The 20699-nt window shown below is 39.8% G+C and overlaps 1 protein-coding gene across 1 annotated transcript in view; it reads left to right on the top strand.

Moving 5' to 3' along the window:
* LOC122830330 (voltage-dependent calcium channel gamma-2 subunit-like) overlaps positions 1–19779 on the top strand; it is a 75678-nt gene extending 55899 nt beyond the window's left edge. The window contains exons 2-4 of the mRNA XM_044115600.1: positions 2594–2677; positions 15119–15259; positions 17415–19779. Of these exons, the coding sequence (XP_043971535.1) occupies positions 2594–2677; positions 15119–15259; positions 17415–17932 (743 nt within the window). The 3' untranslated portion in view covers positions 17933–19779. The remainder of the gene's footprint in view (positions 1–2593; positions 2678–15118; positions 15260–17414) is intronic.
* Positions 19780–20699: the final 920 nt, after the last annotated feature.

Below are 20699 nucleotides of genomic sequence, written 5' to 3'. Positions count from 1 at the left end.
TTTTTTTCCTTTATCCGGTGCAGGATTGGGTTGCAAAGTTCCACTTTTGAAAACTAAACCATTTTTGGCCCCCAGATAAGATGCTGCTGGACATATGGAAGAGGATTAGGGCCACCGAAAAAAAAAAAAATAATAATTCTGACTTTAAAGTCAGAATTCTGAGAATAAAGTCAGAATTTTTTTTTTTTTTTCGGTGGCCCTAATCCTCTTCCGTAAGGACAGGACGTGGAGGAAAGAGAAAAATACAAGGTTGTTTAAACCTTATGAACAACACTGTTTTCTTTCTGAAAGGAAACTCAAATTTCACCTATTAAGACGTAAATTATAAAACTACTCTCATAAACGTGTTAAGTACAGCAATTTAAGAATTCAAAGGTTAACTGTACCCTAAAAAAAGTAGCTAAAGCAAACAATTTATGTTGCAAAATGCTAGACCAGAATACCTTGTCGGAGTACTAGAATACTGCAGTTTATTTTATGAGTAAGAAATGTTTTTGTTGGACACACAACTTGAAAAAATGTGCCTAGTTAAAACTAAAAATAGCTAAATACAGCCAAAAAGAGCAATTAGCACCAATGTGGAAGTTATTCATGCTTTTAAGGAAAGGCCTGGTTTCATTTGAAAATATGGAAATTACCGTCAAAGCAAATAACTTTGCATTGTCAAGGATCAGAAACACAACATCTTCTGAATGCCGGTGCTAATTGAGGCATAGAACAGAAACTTGCTAAACTGGTAGCTGTACAAAAATAAGAATCTCATATTTTCTCCTATCAAACGATATTTTTTAAAATCGCAAAGCTTTTCAAAAACACACACACACACACACACATTAAGGCATTCAGCACTGTTCACATGCAGAGATTAATAAACAGAACTAATCTCAGCAGAGAAGACTTGATAACAAGGCGAAGCACATTGAATAATCTCTTTGCTTGACTGAGCCCTGTTTTTAAATATGTAATGAAGCAAATGTGCTGTGCTTTTATTTTCATGTCGTTAGAAGATAGTACTGACATTTTGGATTGACTACATGTGACAAACTTATTATGTGGTACATTTTTAACTTCACGGCTTTTCATTTCCAGATGTCTTTCAATCTGCGACATCAAATTGGTTTAGAAATGCGACTCTGATGCTATTCTTCTGGTTCTTCTGGTCCTTTTAGCTAAACCCAACCTTCTAAGTTAATAAAAATACAATTTATCGCTTTTAATCAATTCATTGACTTCGTTCCGTTTGTGGCTAAAGGTAAAACGTCTGTGGTCTGACAAAGTAATGGAGGTGCGCTCTGCTCCCATCTGGTCGATTTGATTGGTGTATTTGCAGCTGTTTGTATTTAGTGAATCCGGTGGAGAAATAAAAATGTTGCCACAAACGGAAGAGATCCAGTGCTTTTTGAATATGTACATTTATGTTTTGTCCTGGTTTGTACTGACCATAGATGCATCCTTTTTCCCTCTTCAAGATTTGAATCTTAATCCTCATATTTCATGACAATAATAAACTGAAACAAACCTGTACATGAGGAGTTAAGTTTGTATGTATGAAATGGTTTATTTTCTAGTACCATAAGGAAGAAGCAAACGTCAACGACAGACGGCAAATTGGCAAATGAACCCAATGAGCACAATTTTCAGAGCGATAAGCAAACTATGGTCACAACGTAACAACTGAAATCCTTCACTTATTTTATGTGAAATTATTTCATAAGCTATTCCTGACTTGCATGCCACTGACATTCACCACCGTTCTCCATGGAAAAGAACAGAATTTGTAAGCTGAAATTTGACTAATAATTATGCAAAATGCTGATTTATTTTCTTAAACCTTTTCAATAAAGTTCACTAATACAAAAAGAGAGAAAAAAAAAAGAAGAATATTTTTTGTCTGAGGTAATGAAAATAATCAAATTCACAACATTTATAGTTGAGGGTGCAATTTAATTGATTATGTCTCAAATGTCCAGATTTTAAGTTTCCATTTCAGTTCCTTCACCGAGACGCAGCGCTGCAGCCTTAAGTACTCGCATGTGTAGCATATGGCTGCTAGCGTGAGGTATATTTAAGTGTGTGTGTGTGTGTGTGTGTTTATGTTAACTGCTGCCCATCTGAAAGCCAAGTGCTGCTCTTTCGTCCTCTAATTGCCAATTAACAAGGGCCGGTTTAATTGCAGTGGTTTGGGAGGGCATACAATTAGCACTGGAGCTGAACCAAGCCACACACATACGCGCGCGCACACACACACCGACACACACACACACGAACTCCCCCTCACACGCTCTGTCTTAATGAGCTGCATTCTGTCCTTCTATTTTCTTGGCTAATTCTCTCCTGCCCTCAACTCCATCATCCCTCACACAAGGACACGCCTTCATTTAGCAGAAGCCCTCGACACGTTTCACCCCCTTGACAGCCGTTTGTCCTTTTAATGTTTTTTATTTCCAAAGATGACAATCGTTTCTAATGTTATTCCCTTCACTTTCCAGTCGGTTTTCTCTGGGAAACACTGATTTTACACATCTACCCATTTTGTTGTTTGTTTTTAGCTGCCAATTTTTCTAAGTTTTCTTTATTTTCTTCCCTCATCCAGGTTCTTTTAAGGGGATGTGTAAGCAGATAGACCACTTCCCCGAGGATGCGGACTATGAGGCAGATGCTTCAGAGTACTTCCTACGTGAGTTCTCCCTTTCCTCCATATTTGTGTTTTATTCCACGGTTTTATTTATTCCTTGGCCTCAGATGGAGGGAGTTTGGGTTTTCTTGTCCTTCAGTGCCCTGAAAAGGCACTGAAGGACAAGAAAATTATAAGAAAATTACAAGAAAATTACAAGAAAATTACAAGAAAATTACAAGAAAATTATAAGAAAATTATAAGAAAATTATAAGAAAATTACAAGAAAATAAGAAAATTACAAGAAAATTATAAGTGCCTTGAAAAGGCACTTTTCAAGGCACTTATAATTATGATTATATAATTATAATCATAATTATCAAAATTATGATTTTGATAATTAACTATCAAAATCCATCAACAAACTTTAATGCACTTTATCCTCCAACTGAAATGTTTTTATCTTACATAAAAACAGCTGAAAAACAGGACAATTTTTATTTAGCCCTGTACTGTAATCAATAACCTTTGACGCCATGTGTGTAATTAAATTCTTTCGTAGGATTATCTACTTTTACTTATCTATTTAGTGTATGACAGAATAGTCTGATAATATGCTTATAGCAGAGCTAATTTTTCATTTAGCGCTTTAGCTTCTTTTTCCAACTTTGAAAAGGGTTGTCATTGACAGACGGTTCAGTTCAGCGCTTTGGCTAATTTCCATTAGCTTCCAATAAATACCATGTTGATATAATGCTTTAACATTAGCAGACCTAATATTTGTAAATAGTGTTTAAGCAAAAAAAAAAAAAAAAAAACCTCCAGCCAGGTCAGGGAGAGCCTGGTAAAAACCAGACCCTTGTTGTACGCTCCCCTTCGTGCAGTGAGTCTGGACCCCCGCCTGTTAACAAATGATTGCTTCCTGGAGGCGTGGATTCTGTTGGGGTTTTTAAATTTTACTCAGCTGCTAACGTTTGCCTGTGACGTGTGTAATCCATCAGTTTGACGCTACGAAGCTTACCGGAAATTGCCTGCGCAAAAGAGAAGTGGCGATCCAAACGAGGTGGCTGTTGATGTTGATTCAGTGTTTGGAAGAGTGGCTAACATGGACAGAACAGAACGGCTTAGTTCACTTCCTCCGCTCCAAAACCTTCAGGCGGACTACAGAAAATTGACATCGCTGCTCTGTTTGGGCTTTCTCCCATTGAAGTGGATTTCTCCGGCAGAATTTCAGCCGGGCCAATCAAAGAGCTGGTTTTTTCCAAGCTAGCTCTGAGAAGCTCACAAAGCTCTTTTAAATCAAATATGAAACTGAGGATTTCAGGATTGATGCCAACAGATGCTCTTAATCCAATAATTCTCGCAAAAGTTGGTTCTTCAAATATTTTTACTATGAATGATCACTGATGAGGAGGTGAAACCGGAGAGAGGGCGAGGTAAAAATCCGAGCAGCGGAGGAGGAGGAGGGGTGAAATGGAAGAACAAGGATGAAGAGAAGGTCACTGATCAGTGAAGTGTAGGAGGCGGAAATGGCACAAGAAAGAGTGATGAGGTCTTCAGACTGAATACAGGAGGAACGGGGCAAGGGAGGAAAGTGAAAGGACTGCAGGAGGAAAAGGTTGAAGAGGTGAAGGACTGGGAGTAGGGCACCAGTTCGGTGCTGTTGCTCTCCCAGTGGCTCACCAATTAGGACACTTACTTCTATAAATACTCTAGGCTCTGCAAAGTGGGTCACACGTCTCACTCTCCTCCTTCCTCCCGTATGTCTCTCTCTCAACCTCCTCTCGCTTTTCTTTCCACCCATCTGTCTGTCCGTCTCTGGCCTTCAAGCCTGTCTGAACGCAGCCGGATGGAGACGGTGAGGTGGAGCATGGGAAGATGGCAGAATAGGAGAGAAACATTAGCCAGTGTTCAAACTTTATTTATTTTATTTTTTTTGGAAAGTTTTTGAACCTTTTCAAATAAAAACTTTCCACCAAACACCCAAATTAGTTTATTTTAATAACTTAAAAAGATTAGATTTTATGGTATTGTTGTGCATACTTATTATTCCATCAAAATGGTGTTTCTTCATTTTTTTCTGAAAAATAATAGAGAGGGTTACGATGTTTGCTGACTTGGTCAATTGATGTGTTTCACTAGCTGCGTTTCATTACAAATGTGCGCAAAATGTTGTATAAAAAACACAAGAAAGGCAATTAAAATCACAAGTGAATAAGTTTGCTTACACCATAAGCCGCTAAAAAAAAAACAAAAAAACCGACTGTGCCATCATCCTCCCGCTGCTTCCTGTCGACTTCTTCGTCGTTTCTGCCAGTAGTAACATCTGGTTGTTGATCACGTGACTCGTGTATTTTTGCGAAATACGATCATTTCGACAGATTCGTAGAACCACCTCAAAAACATTTTATCAAAGGAATATAAGTTTTTTACTAGATTGTTTCCATTGCGCAAATTTATTTTCATGCTTCCGATTTGCGCAATAATATGGTCAATTGAAACGCAGCTAGTCTGTAATTAGTAATTCCAGAAAGGCTGACTAGGCTGAAAATGGACTGAAAAAGAAGTTACGCACAATCTTTAGGGGTGATAAATTATTGTTCTGGTGAGTGTATGGTTGTTCACCTGAACTAGTTTCATAATCTGGAAGCTTTCTTAAACTACCATGCAGGTTATAGAAGACGGTAGTTCATAGAGGAGAAATAACTGATGTTTTTGTCTTTGTATATTTTTTGATTTCACTGAAAATTCTTCACAAATGGCAGTTTTGTTACGGCAGATGTTTCTCTACGTGAAGAAACTACTGCACAATAATTATTTCATTCATTAGTAACACAACCCATTAGGCACTAAAACCCAAACAGGCTTTCAGGCTCTTTCTTATTCATTCCTTCTATCTGTTTTCCAGACGACTTTGATCAGTAAATCAGTGCTGAAGCATGTCTACAACAGCAATAATAATCTCAATGACAAAAAAACAAACAAAAAAACTGTCTTTTATGGCAAATGATAATTAAATGAAAGGTTTGGTTGCAGAGTCCTCCACAGCACTTTATCGTTCTACAATATTTATATATGAGAACTCTCTCTGTTGAAACGGCATCATTGCTACTAAAGTTGTGCTGTTTTGCAGATTTTTGTCTGATTTTTGCTTTAAAACATTGGATGTCGCTAACAGATTAAGGATTTCGTGTTGAAAACTACCTGGCAACCATCAAACCGCTTTCGGTCCAAAATTTGGAGAAACAAATAATTAAGCAGGGTTTATCATTTTCAATTATACGGGGAGATTATAGTCACGATTAAGCTAAGCGTTTCCTAAAAACCTTATATGCAATGGCATAAAACATGGCTCAGTTGACTAAGAAATGAGAAAGGCAACCCTCACAAGACAGTGAAACAATGTGAGAAGTGGATCACCTCAGTTTAAAACAAAAATTTAACTTTTGTTTTTAACTGATGTGTCACGTGTTATCCATACTTTCTCATAAAGCAATGAATTACTGCAATCAAGCCCTTGTTCTAGCTGCAGACCAGTTTTGCTCGTTTCCACTGTTATTTTGAAGAGTTACGTTCAATGAGCTCCATGTCTTTGAGGTTGGACGTTACAAATTACCTGCAGAGCAGAACATGCTAAAATATTATCATATGAATGTTTTAGGGGGGTTTTGCGATTGTTCAGAGTTAAAATTTGAACAATCAATAACATTTTTACGGAAGCGTCGAACTGCCACAGATAGAAAATGAATGCAGGAGTAACATCTGTTAAAACGAGAAGCTTTGTAAAACTGGTTTTGTATCTCGTTAAAACCAAAGCATGTCCTCCTTTTAACTAGAAAGGTTGTAACAGTAAAACGGCAACACCTTGTGGGACGCTTGGAGTCGGCGAGTCAGAGAGAGATGCCCTTTATGCCTTTTTAAAAAGTCGTTCAGTGTCAGAAGAATGGACTTTTTGTTGTAAAAACAAGAAATGTTCTTGTAAAAAGACGAAACGCTTTGAGTTTTACGTATTGTTACAAAGTGGAACTTCAACGAATTAAGGTGTTAATGAAAAATGCATGTATTTCAGTGACTCACAAGTTGTTATAAATTCCAATAGGTTAAAAAAAAAACTGTAGCTAGTTCCAACATGGTTAATATCACACGGATCCTCCTTTCAATCTCACTCTGGCATCAACACGTCTCGACTAAAGCGCCGATACATTTGTGCTTGATGCAGCTGAATCTGCCTGCCTCAGGACCGAGTTGTGAAGACGCTGCAGCAGGTCTGGAAATTCAGGGAAAAAAATCAAAGGAAATCCTCATCCCTGAACGTGGCTGACATTTTCAGAGAAGAACAGGAACGTGATTAATCACAAACAAAAGCGAAGCACGTTAGACGGCGTGCGACGACCGAAACGGTAGCGGGTCACTGTGACGTAAAGGCTGGAAGCTGTCATTCAGTTTGAATTCTTCATCTCCTCCTGTTCTCTCATTCTCCGTCTCTCGCTTCCCCCCCAACCCGGGGGTCTCTTCAGTCTCCCCTCGCCCCCTCCTCTTCCTCTCTGCTCCTCTCCTGGTGAATTTGCATGCGTGGTTATGTAACAGAGAGAGCAGTCAGCCTTCATGCTGCTGCAGTTGTACTACGAGACGCAGCCATCCTTCGTTTCAGCGTGTTCGACCTCACGCTGCACCAGCCGCTTTTGGTCTTTCGCTTTAGCTCGAGCTTTCTCGTGTTACGTCGTTTACGCCAGAGCGCTGCGTTTCCATTCACCAGCTAATTGGGCAAATTGGATTTAGGAAATTCAATTTGCTTTTTGGAAACGCTGTAATTTTGAAAAAAAAAAAAAAAAAAGAATCACGTTTTTGTTTTTTGATGAAAAGTTTTTGCACTAGGATGAGGTGTTTTTTTTTTCGGCTGTATCGAAATTAGTGTATTTTGCAAAATTGCATTGGAAGCACAATGTTTCGCATCATACAAGTCACATGATCAACAACTACTGAAAAAGACGAAGACGACACGAAGCTGGAAGGTGTTTTTTTTTTTTTTTATGATTCATCGAGTAAACAAATCTATTCACAAGTGATTTTAATTGCGGTTCTTATTTAATGGAATTGTAAAATTGTGTGTGTGCGTGTGGGGGGGTTACATTAATGAAATATCGACTAAGTTTGCAGTCAATATTAGTTTGGTCTGGAAATAAGAAAAATCAAAACCCTAAACAATGTGACAAACATAATTTAAGGATATTTTTTTTTTGTTAACTTATATCTCCAAAAAACAAATCATCATGAATCATCCAAGTACACATTATGCTTTTAAAATCTGTTTAAATCATCTGTTCTTGGCACTTTAAAAGGAATAAGTAAAGTAAAGCAGTTCTCTATTTCAGCTTTTGTTGCCAGAAAACAAGAGAAGTCTGTAATTTTGATAGAGTTTCTTTATTCAGACTCTAGTTTTAATAAACAGATTGTGTTTTATGATGGTGAGAAAAAACTAGAGACAGAATGCCTCGTTGTATGGCGATCCTGTAAAAACTGGCAATAATATAGAAATAAATAAAAGGCTTGATAAAGTCATTTATGTGCCAAATATTGTACCCCAAAAATTAACTTTACCAACTTATTTGATTATAAAATGTACCATTTTTAAAAAAAATTTTAACAGCATTATAGGACTACTTAATTTTCCATTTTTTGAAATCTCTCCTTCATTAGTTTACTTTTTTGATTCATTGTTCATTTTTCCTCTGTTATCATTCTGTTTTTAATACTTTATTTTTCTTTGTCGCGTTATTTCTTCCTCATTTTTCATATCCTGTATTTAATTCGCGCCTCTCAGGAACAGGCTCATTTTGTTACTGCTTTATGTTGGTTATAAATAAAACGTAGCTCAATGACGGCGCCAAGCCTGCTCAGGTGGATTTTACTCCAAAGTCAGATCCACTTTGTACGGAAATGTTGGCATGTTGTCTGGACGTGAGGTCATTTCAGGTCCATTTAAAGACAGTGGGCGTCCTGGGTGCTAATTTTTATATATTTTTTTGGCTTACAACGTTCAGAAACAGTCAAGTCAAGTAATTACTAAAATGAATAAGGTCACCCTAAAGTGCAAAGTTATTTGGGCGCACAGCGTGAGGGATTTTTATAACATTTAAATGTTTATGCTGGAGATAAAAAAAAAAAAATGCTATTAAATAAAAGACGTTTTCAGATTTTTATTTTGGGGGCTCAGGATGCGTCTTTTTCTGTGAATTGGAGTCCTGCATTGGGATTTGGATCCCAACCTAAATGCCGTGGGAACGGGCGGCTTTAAAAATGGCTGCAGGCGGCGGACCATTGGTGGCTTAAAATAGACACCAGGTCACAAGATTGTTAGAAGGATTTGGAGGGAGTTCAACTGAGGCAGTTAATAAAATGAAGACCGGAGACTGACGGTGTAACAAAAGTCTCATGAGCAAACATGACTCTCATATCTTTCTATGTCCTGAGCCATTGTTTTGTATAAATGTTCAGCAACTTCAAATTTAGCCAATTTTTTCAAATGTTTCTCGGGGTAGTTGTGCTTTTGTGATATTGTTTTATAAATTTTCTATGTTCTTTCACTTTGTACATGGATTATTCTTGCTTTTTGGCCTCTGTTTAAATAAGAATTTGATTTAAAGCAGAGATTTTTGTTGAATTCAACTGCAAACAGAGCATTCAGCGGGTAGTCCTTTGAATGACTGACATTTGCTAACCACGTTTGATAAAAGAGACGACTAAATGAATGTAACGCCGTGGAGACAAAAACGAGGCTGTAATACTTTTAGACTCTTGAACAGATTGTTAAAAAAAAATAAATTGATTCAAAAACATGAGAAGCAGGATGAGAGAAACAAAGAAATGTTTATTAGCATCTTCTGAAAAATTGTAAATTTGTTGGGGTGTCATGTGTAAGGATATATATTTGGACATATATATAATACGTCTGATACAATGTTCAATAATTTCACCAAACTTTGATCTGGGACCGCACAGCATTCTGGGGAATCTAGACAGAGGAAAGGCTTCAGCCTAGCTAAAAAGATCAAAAAGATTCGAGGGATCAGCTAACGCACTCATTCAACTGGTTACCTAGCAACAACCTGTTGAGTAACCGATGCAGTAGTAGCTTCACGTTTCTCTAACGTGCCTCATAACTGCATAAAAATAGAAAAAAAAAAACATTGTGGGGTTAAACTGTGGATAAAACAGGAAAGGTCACGACACCAGCCTGACTGTATTTGAGATATTTAAAACAAAAAACTGATTAATAATCATTGAGATTGGCAGATATAGCACCCTTTGATGGTGATACGTTTTTAGTCATGTTGTCCGGCTCGATTTGTGCTGCATGTCTCTCTCTCTCTCTCTCTACCCATTTCCAGTCTGTCAATGAAGGCTGCAAATAAAGGTATTTGTTGTTAACACACTTGTGTGATTTTCAGATGAAACTTTTTGAGATGTAAGTTTGTTTTTGTCCAGTTGCTTTCAACGGGATTTGTATCTCAAACATCTGCTCGATCCTAACATCTAAAACTCACAAAGACAGAAACCAAAAAAAAAACAACAAAAAAAACAAACTTGATGACTCCCAATTTGCTCCGAAACCGCCGAAGCAGAAGTGCTGCGGCTGTGTTTCTGTTTGTGTTGCTAAAATTAGAAAGCTGGATGCTTGTTGAAAATGCTAATGTTTCGGGTCGGGATGCTAGGAAACACGTGACGTCACCCGTCCTCCCTCACCCCGCTTTGATGACGTCATCTGACTCATTTCTGCCTCTGCTGCTATTTTTGGCTCCCGAGTCCTGACATTGGGGGCATATCACGATTTACATGAGTAATATGGCATGATAATGACTGGCAGGCTGTGTGAACTCCGTGTGTGTGTGTGTGTGTGTGTGTGTGTGTGTGTGTGTGTGTGTACTATAGTCATTACAAAACGCACAACATCTGCACATATTCAACCAGGCACATGCAAACACTCGTCCGATGGTCAGCGTACAGCGCTCGTTCTGGTTACTTTCTTCCATTCCAGCGACACGACTCCATGCTTCTCAACCCTGCATGCAGATGCACACACACACGCGTGCGTGTGGAGAGCTACTCCCTTGAAGCTGTTTCACTGAGTTCCTGATCCCACATGTTCTTTGCTGCTGGGTTCTCCTTCGTGGGCGAATTATGCGTGTGTGTTTGTGTGTGTGTGTGTGTGAGAGAGAGAAAGAGCGCGCATGTGGCAGAGCGAGCAGACTGCTCCTGCATGAGCAACGTGCAGTGTGTATAGGAAACACCCCACTTTAGAGAGTGAGTGAGTAGGTGGTAGGTTGATCGATGAATGTGTTCACTTTGTAGCTTGTTGAGTGAGGATGAGTTTCTACGTGTGTGTGTGTGTGAGAGAGAGAGATGAAGTAATAGGAGGGTTTATGGACGATGGATTGTGCATACACATTAAACTGTGGGTTTGTGTGAACCTGGGGAGCTCCCATGGCAATGTCCACCCCCGCCTCCATAATTCAGCAACAATTACAAGGCTCCCCTTTGCTGCAACTAATGAAACCATAAGTCAGTGAGAGACACACACAAACAAACACACACCACTGCAGCAGAAGCATCCAGGAAGAGGGACGAATAAAGGGACGATGGAAGGAGAAGATGCAGGACTGACCTCTATTGTGTTGTGCATCCGTTGTATAAGTGTGGGTGCTGCTTAAAGATAAACTCAACCTAGCAATTTAGTTTAGGTTAAGATTTATAAGCAAAAACAACATTACTGAGCTGCTAGATTCTTCCTTTGACCATTAGGAAAATCCTAATCAATAACAACCTCATTGAGATTTTCTACCCCGTCCTTTTGGATAAATAGACTTGACTTTTGATTTATTGTAATAGGCCTACTTCGAAACATCGCTGACTCATTAATCTTGTAATGTCCAAGGGGGAAAAATTGAAACAATATTACAAACCAATTTCATGGCAGTAAATAGTCTAGAGTTAGTAAGCCTCCCATGAAAAACTCAATCACCTCACAGTCCTGTACAGTCAAAACAGGGGGATGACGGTTTAGTACTTGTATAGTGCTTTATCAAGTCCAGAAGACCACAAAATGCTTCATGCTACATTCACACACACATTGATGTACCAATGGTGGCAAGATACTGTAAAATAGCCACAGCTGCGCTGGAGCAGTCTGATGAGAGGAGAGGCTGCCGTGCACTGGGCCCTCTGGTCATCACCCACGGGCAAGGCAGCTGAAGTTTCGTGCTCAAGAGCAACTGGCAACCCATCCATTATGAGGCAAATTCCTACCAGTGTAGCCACCAACAATCATAAGATGACAAATTTTTCTTTGAATCTTAGTTGCTTACCGCATCAAACATTTGGACACCATTTATCCATATGTGCTATTTTTGCCTTGCTGCTCATAGGATTTAAGTGGCCTCTCTTTCCTAATCCACAGAAATCAATATTATCTCGGCCACCCTCTGTAGCTATGGCACCTTCTGCAAAGACTTTCCATGATGTCAAGGATCGTCTTCACAGGAATGTTTTAGCAATCCTTCCAGAAGCAGACTTGTGAGACACTGATGTTGTACAAGGCAAGTTCTTCCTCACCAAACCCACTGGTGCATCTCTTTATTGACCTGGCTTTGTACAGTGGTTCACAGTTAAGTTGGAACATGAAGAGGCCATTCCCAAACAGTTCCCTCAAAGCTGGGTACATTGCTCAAAATATGTTCGCGTGATGCACTAAGGAACGAAGACCCCAGGTTCAATTCCTGAACACAGCCCCAGGTTGTTTTCATGCTTGCTGACAATCTTTAAACTTGATGCAAAGAAATCACACAAGTGCTGGTCTTCTGGCAAATGCCAAACCCAGACTCGTCTGGTGTATTTCCAGATGCAGACAGAGGAGGTCTGATAGGTCAAGTGCTGGAGAACGTTTTTCCACTGCTTTGAAGTCCAGTGGCAGCAGGCTTTCCACCATTCATTCCAACATTTAGCTTTGATAATGTAGGGCTTGGCTCCAGTTATGAGTCCATGAAACCAATCCCATATGGCTGGTCAATAAAAGGATATCTGTTGTGATAGACACTTGACCAATATCAATAGAAAATCCATCTGATACAACCATGAACCAGAACTGCACAGCACTCTGAGGGATGTAGGTAGAGGAAAGGCTTCAGCCGGTCAACCTCCTACGGACCAGTTAAGAAAGGTTGGTGGCATCAACTAACTTACCCGTTCTTTTGTTACCTAGCAACAACCTGTTGAGTGACTGATCTGGCAGCAATTTCAGGTTGCTCCAAACATACTCGAGCGTACTCCACTCCTTGGACTTCCACGCATACTTGAGACGGACTCAGACCAGATGTCCATCGGACACAAAGCTCCCAAAACACTCTGGTGCACTTTTCTCTTTGAAGGTTTGCACATACTCTATGTGGAACAATGTGGACCTAAAGCCCACTAGACACTTCTACATAATCTGTCATATTTTGTAGCAAAATACGTTCATCTATGTAGCACATAATCTGCCTCCTACCTACCATTTGGTAGTGAAACATTCCCATAGTATTTATAATGGAACGCATGAATGTGGTTCCTAAAGGCATTTTCAAAGGGTATCCAAAGAAAAACCAGACTTGTAGGGTAAAACACAGTTTTCTTTCATATATCCTGTTGGATTTCTTTCATTCATCTATCACTACACACAAGCAATGAGCTTGATGAGTCTCTTTAAAACACATTTAAAGGTGTAGTCAGCAGAGATTTACCAAAAATCAGTTATTCTAGTAATGGAACTGACAAATCAGAAAACCAAACCAACTATGTACATACTGCCTACAACACCAATTTACACATTTAGGGATTTACTGTTCACTATGACTGAACATAATTCAACAGAGAGGCTCCAAAATAACTACCAGTAAATTCCCCACTCTCTTAGTACAAAGTGTATGCTTCAGAAGGCTACAAACATACAACCGTACAGTAACGTTTTGACTTGAGTAGAAAAATGCTCATATCAGATTGCCCTACCTCCAGATCCTGTAGATGTGTGTGAAAAGTTTGAGTTTGCATGCATAGCTGTGTGAGTGGCACAGTAGACTGTGGAAAGCTAGCATTATGTAAAACGCGACATCAATCAACAACCAGAAAGACGGAGTGTCAGCCTCCACGGCGGCCTCAAGGAGGCTTTAAAAGGAAACCAAAAACATACTGAGCGTGTCTCTTGATGCCGCTGCCATGCGGCGCATTCGCTCGCAGCTCAATCCTCTCCGTCGTTCTGTGTCTATGCCATGATCGGCTTGGTGGCAGGGTGTGCCTGGAGGCTCGCATATTTAAAAAATAATAAATAAAAAAATCCTCCTTTTAAACTGCCTTCCTTCAGCTTAAAGCACAAGAGCAAAAAGAGCGGGGAGAGACAGTGAGACGACGACTGCTGGAGGCAAAGCAGCTTCACAGAGAAGTGAAGGCCTGCAGTCTTTGAGCTCTTCCTCTCGTCTTCCCCTTTGCCTGTCTGCTCTCACATTTCTCTTTAATATGCAGGGGGGGCGGTTAATTTATTGTTTAAAACCAGTTGTATTTTCACAATTTCAGGATTTTTTTTTACACATTTTCCTTTAATGTGTCTGTTTTCTTAGGCATCAATTCAGGCATTGGTTCATACAGGTGCTAGCTTCGGCAAGTCAGAATGAATTCGCATGATGGATTTTCAGCTCTGTCTACATCCACTACCAATATAAATCCTATCAGACGCGAGGACAGGGGCTTGGAAAAAATATTCACGCTCTTTAGCTTTCCTACTTTTGTCACCTTGCCACCACATACTGGAGTCTTTTTTGGAATTTGACTAATAAACAAACATGAAGCAGTACATAACTATAAAGTGAGAAAAAGAATACCCATTTTTCTAAAATTATGAAAAGTCTACTCTACATTTGTATTCATCCCGTCTAATTCTGACTCCCAAATGAAATCTAGTGCAACCGACCGTCTCTAGACGTCGCCTAACCGATAAAATACATAAGTTATTCTAAGAAGGCTATTGATTTGAACGCAATAAATTTTAATAATTTTAAATAATTAGTCACTTTAATTATTGCAACTACACTGGTTCCTAGGGGAACCTTTGCATTTATGGTACACTCGCAAATCTGAGGCACAAGCAACATTCACAAATAGTGATTCACAACGGGGGGTTCATTTTTGCTTAAAAAAATAAAACAGAAAAGAAATGATGGGTAAAAGTTTTTTACTTTTGAAACTGAAATTTTGAGATGTTTCTCTAAAAGACATATTGAAATTTCTGAGGGGTTTTTTTTAGGTACCGTATATTTTCAACCTTTGGAGCTCAGAAATTTCTTCATTTTTGCCAGAAATTTACTCCTTTTATCCCCTCTTCCCTTACATACAACTGCACTAATACGAAATCAAACAAATGTCCGGCTTGTGCGCAGCGGTAAGGACTTTTTAAAAAAAAAATTTGCCTCTTTGTCCCCCCAGGTGCCGTACGAGCCTCCAGCATCTTCCCCATCCTGAGTGTGATCCTCCTCTTCATGGGGGGGCTCTGCATCGCCGCCAGTGAGTTCTACAAGTCACGCCACAACATCATCCTCAGCGCCGGCATTCTGTTCGTCTCTGCAGGTACGCAGGGAGGACGAGGAAGAGGAGTGGGGGAGGGGTGAAGACAGGACAGGGAGGAAGGGACTGAAGGAGGACGAGTAACGGGCCAAGAGAAAATGAGAAATAAAACTTGATGGTGCGAGGTGAATTGACATTCTTGAGTAAGAATGAACTCCTTTAAAAGTTAGAATTTACAACTCCGACAAGGTGGATCGAAAATACGAAGTAGAAGTTTAGACTTGATGCTGATGGCCGTCAGTTGCCTGGCGCTCGATGTACGTGTCACGAGTGCCTCGGGATGAAGCCGTGCGGACTACGAGAGGGCAGGTTGCCATGTTTGCGAACACTTTGTGTCTAACTGTGTGCTACGTTTCTAGGCCGTGGCCTACTGCGCTGCGCTACATAACTAGTTCTCCTCCGAGTTGAGAAGTCTTTGTTGTTCTGTGGTTTTTGCTGCGTCTGTCTCTCTTTCTCACCCTGTTGCTCGGCTCGGAGGAGGCCACTGGGATTGCACTCTAAAAATAAGGCGTCCCTGATACTCGTTTACTTTGATCCATCTCAATCAGGTCTTTGAGAAATCAGGGAAACAAGAATTCAAACAAGCACAGTTCTTTAGCTGGGTCTGATTTGTCCTTTTGATTCCGGACCAGATTGAAAAGATTTACAAAAGGTGTGAAATAAAACGTTTTGTTGTAGAAATAAAGTGGTATGGCGTGTTCTACCTAGAGCTGCACTCTGGCATCATGGATGGACCTAGCATTAAATTATATTGATTTACATTCCTGTTGAGAGAAGGTCCTACCCGCTGAGATACAGTCATGTCCTAAATGCGCTTTGTGCTCAATAAGATGCAAAGATAGAAACAATCCTAAAGTTAAAAACAATTCCATCTTCTTTTAAGGGTTCTTTTTAAGTCATCCTTACTCTTTATTTTCCCATTAAATGTGTATTTTTCACATACAGACACAATGTAATTAGCTACAGGTAAAGGGCAAAGACATACCTATAGGTCAGAGATTTTTAATATTGAGAAATAATACATTTTACATTATAATCTTCTGCTCCTGCCAGGAACAAATATTGTGGTAGTCGAGACAATTTCTGCTCAGACGTGTTTTCCACAGATCACCTCTCAGTGACAGTTTGGTTTAATTTGTCAAGGAATCATCTTTAGTGTAGGGAAGAGGATTAGTGCCACCAAAAAAATAAATAAAAAATAAAAATAAAAAAGAATCTTGACTTTAAACTCAGAATTCTGACTTTATTTCGTTCTTTTTTTCGGTGGCCCTAATCCTCTTCCGTATTAGTGCACTTAGCTCCCCCCCTAAGTTATTTTTTGTGGATAAATGCTAAAGTGCTGATTTACTTTTAGCACTTTAGCATTAAATTCTGTTAAATACCATGTTGGTGTAGCACGTTAGTAGAACTACAGTCTAGTGTTTTATTTTTAGTGCGACTAGCTTTTTAGTTAGCGGTCCCCACTACTGAGTACTTAATATTGGATGAAAGTTTCACTTGTTAATACCACTCAAAGTACAGCTGGGCGTTCTATAGCAGGCTGCTCACACTTTTTCAGCATGCAAGCTACTTAGAAAATGACAAATGACAAGTCAAAAACATTCACTCCATGCTACAAAATTACTATTTGTAGAATTCATTTACAATTATATTGGAAATTCTTTAAACGTTTAATTCCACATGAAAGTGAAAGATTTTTGTCTTCTTACTTGGTCCAGCTTCCCCCTCTTTCTTTTATAACCTTTCTTAAATTTAAGAGGAAAAACCCAGAGCTAGAAATTGGAGGTTACTCGCTAGCCAGCCAATTCTGCTGCATTTAGCATCATTGTTTGTGCATGCACAGTGACGTAGGTGTTATAAAAAATTCCCTTCTTCTTATGTTATAATGCTGGTTGGCAGCAACTAAAGGATCTTTACCGCCACCAACTGGTAAGGCTGTATATCAATCAAGTGACAGGATGAATGATAGACTATTTTATTTATTTTTTTTTTTTTTTGTCATGTGATCTACCCTTATTTCCTTGACAATCAACTTGTAGATTACAATCACCCTATTGATCACCCCTCTTCTACTGGTAACTTGTTATTTTCTTAATACAGAAATGTATTTGGATTTTTACTGAATTTTATTGATTCAATATTTACTTCTTCCTTTCAGGACTGAGCAACATTATAGGAATCATTGTATATATATCAGCCAACGCCGGTGACCCTTCAAAGAGTGACTCCAAGAAGAACAGCTACTCGTACGGCTGGTCCTTTTACTTTGGCGCCCTCTCCTTCATCATGGCCGAGATGGTTGGTGTGCTGGCGGTGCACATGTTCATCGACCGCCACAGAGAGTTGCGAGTTGGCGCACGGGCCGCAGACTACCTCCAAGGGGCTGCCATCACGCGCATTCCGAGCTACCGTTACCGCTATCGACGCCGCTCGCGCTCTTCGTCCCGCTCCACGGACCCCTCGCACTCTCGCGAGGCCTCGCCGGTGGGCCTGAAGGCCTTTGGGACGCTGCCTTCCACCGAGCTGTCTATGTACACTCTGCCCAAGGGCCAAACGGGCACCCCAACAGCGACCTATAACTCTACGGAAAGGGACCACAACTTCCTACAGGTCCACAACTGCGTTCAAAAGGACCTCAAAGACTCAGCGGCCAACCGGCGCACCACACCTGTATGAGAAAGAGGAAGGCGGACCATAGATTTTGGGGGAGAGTAGCAAATGTAAAGAAGGGCAGACAGAATTAGACTGGAGAGGAAAAGGGGGGATGGAGGCGAGGTTCTGAGCTCTTCAGAGGTCCTCAGATAATCGTTGCGCTTCTGGTTAAAAGAAAAACAAGAAAAAAACGTAAAGAAGTAAAATTGCATAAAAAAAAAAAAAGAAACATGCATGATTTTCCCATGAACAATGTTTAACGAGTTTTAAACATGTTTGAGGAGGTTGATAAACAGGAGGGGGTGTCTGGGGTCTGTGGCTGTCTCAGGGCTGTGGATCCATGGAGTGGTAGGCTGGGCCAGACTGCCTTTATCAAGGTTATTAGGTTTTGTTTTGTTTTCTTTAATTCCTAATCGAAATCTACTGGGTGCACAATTTGCCCCTTTGGCCCAGCCTATGAAACTGCCCTTGCACTGTCATACCACACACCCTCTTACACACACACACACACACACACACACACAGTGTAGTCCCATACACCCTGCCCCTTCGTTGAGTTGGCGTTTCCTCTTGATTTTGTTCTTTAATCGCATTAAACTGTGAACCTACTGCGGTTTGGGATTCAAGGATTCAAGCAGGGAGCAATTCAGGCTGCATTAAAAAAAAAAAGATACATAAGTTACTACTGATTATATATAAATATATATATGTTACTATATCATGACTAGCCTTCCCTGGTGCAAAAATTATATATAAAATATCCACAAGAGAAAAAATGTAAAGTAACGGAAGAGTTACTGTAGTAAAACTAAAATCGTCATGGAAACTGAAACCAAGATGGAGGTTTCAGCATGACTAGTTCATCTGTTGGACTTCTGCCTATTCAATAGAAATTGGTTAGTATTAGACACATTATCACATTTTGTTATGATAATAAAGTAAAATATATATATATAAAAAACAATTTGGAAGTCCATTAAAAAAGAAAAAAAAAAACCCTGGCCGCCATATTTGTTCAGGGTTAACAGGTGAAAAGTTTACCTTTTTTTTCCGTTTGTCGTCTTTTTCTGTTTTAATTTATTAATGTATCTATTTATTTACTTATTTACTTTTGGCCCCTGGAAGGGGTAGCGAGGAAATGAACTGTGGTGGCGAGGGGAATAAGTTTCTCTGCAAACTTGAAGACGACTGTGGACAATGAAACGCCACTACTGCCAAAGACACAAGGTAGTGCGTGAGAGAACACAGCTACCGGCGAGCTGAAGGGAAGTGACTCCAAAAAGAAAAAAAAAAACAAAGGAAAAGAAACAGAAGTTATCAACTTACATGCATGCTGATCAAAAAAATAAAACAAATCATCAAATCTGCTTTTAAGGAAACCTATCTTTTTGAACAATTAGACTATGGTACGAGTAAGGGCAGTGGAAAAATAGAAATAACTGTTACAGTACTGTGTCTCTTCCATTTTTCTTCCTGTTTTAGGGGTGGGGGCTCAGGGCTTCGGAGTGGGGGCTTTACTTCGCTTGGAACAAAAACGAAACTTTGGACAAACGTATCAAGGCTATTTTTAAGAGAAGAAAATCTTTGCCTTTATTTCATTTTGTTTTCATGATCTCAAGTTCAACTCAAATACAGCCTTAGTCTTTTTTTTCTCTCTCTCTCTTTTTCTTTATCTCAGTTCTCTTGCTTCTTTGGTTTAACATTGTGTTGTTGTAAATGAGAATATATATTTAAAAAAGGAAAAAAAAAGAATAAAAAAAAAAGTCTAACATCTTTCAGGGTGCCAAAACTGAATGATTCTGAACTTGGATGCTTCAAGTCCTGATGACGAATAAAAATTCACCCCTCCCCTGTAAGAACCCAAGTGAGTGTGTTGTTTATATGTGCTCAAAAAAAAACACAATATACTTTTGTTTTTAAATTATTTTATTTGCGTTAGCCTTTACTTTGCTAAGTGGGTGGTTTGCTGAGACTCTTATTCATCCAAATGTGATTCTATGACTAATTTGGGAGCAAATAGATGTTAAACAGCAGTTTTTTTTAAAAAATTAAAATGCACCAGGTTGGATACGACTAGATCAGTCAAAGTGTGTAACGGCGAACCTGTTAAAACTGTGGAATGGCTTAAACCTCAATCATTTAAAACGATTGAGGTTTAAAACCAGACTTGCGTATTTTCAAAAATCGTACAGGAATTGAATTTGGCTCACGAAGGTAGCAACAGGTTTAACTGCCGTTTCAACATAACGGCAATTTTTGATCAGAAAAAAATTGTTTTTAGCGGCGAAAGGAGGTCTCGGGTGGTTGCTGAGGCAAAAACCCGGGTGTGGGAGGAGTTTGGAGAGGCCATGGACGAAGACTTCCGTACGGCTTCGAGGCGATTCTGGTCCACCATCCGGCGTCTCAGGAGGGGGAAGCAGTGCAGCACCAACACTGTCTACAGTGGGGATGGTGTGCTGCTGACCTCAACTCGGGATGTTGTGGGCCGGTGGGCAGAATACTTCGAAGACCTCCTCAATCCCATCGACATGCCTTCTATTTTGGAAGCTGAGCCTGGGAACTCTGGGTTGGGCTCTCCAATCTCTGGGGTCGAGGTCGCCGAGGTGGTTAAAAAGTTCCTCCGTGGCAGGGCCCCGGGGGTGGATGAGATCCGCCCGGAGTTCCTCAAGGCTCTGGATGTTGTAGGGTTGTGTTGGCTAACGCGACTCTGCAATATCGCATGGACATCGGGGGCAGTTCCCCTGGATTGGCAGACTGGGGTGGTGGTCCCCCTATTCAAAAAGGGGGACAG

The sequence above is a fragment of the Gambusia affinis genome, linkage group LG04, assembly GCF_019740435.1.
Source record: "Gambusia affinis linkage group LG04, SWU_Gaff_1.0, whole genome shotgun sequence".
NCBI lineage: Eukaryota > Metazoa > Chordata > Actinopteri > Cyprinodontiformes > Poeciliidae > Gambusia > Gambusia affinis.
The sequence above is the reverse complement of the archived record's forward strand: the minus strand, read 5'-3'. Positions and strand labels throughout refer to the sequence as shown.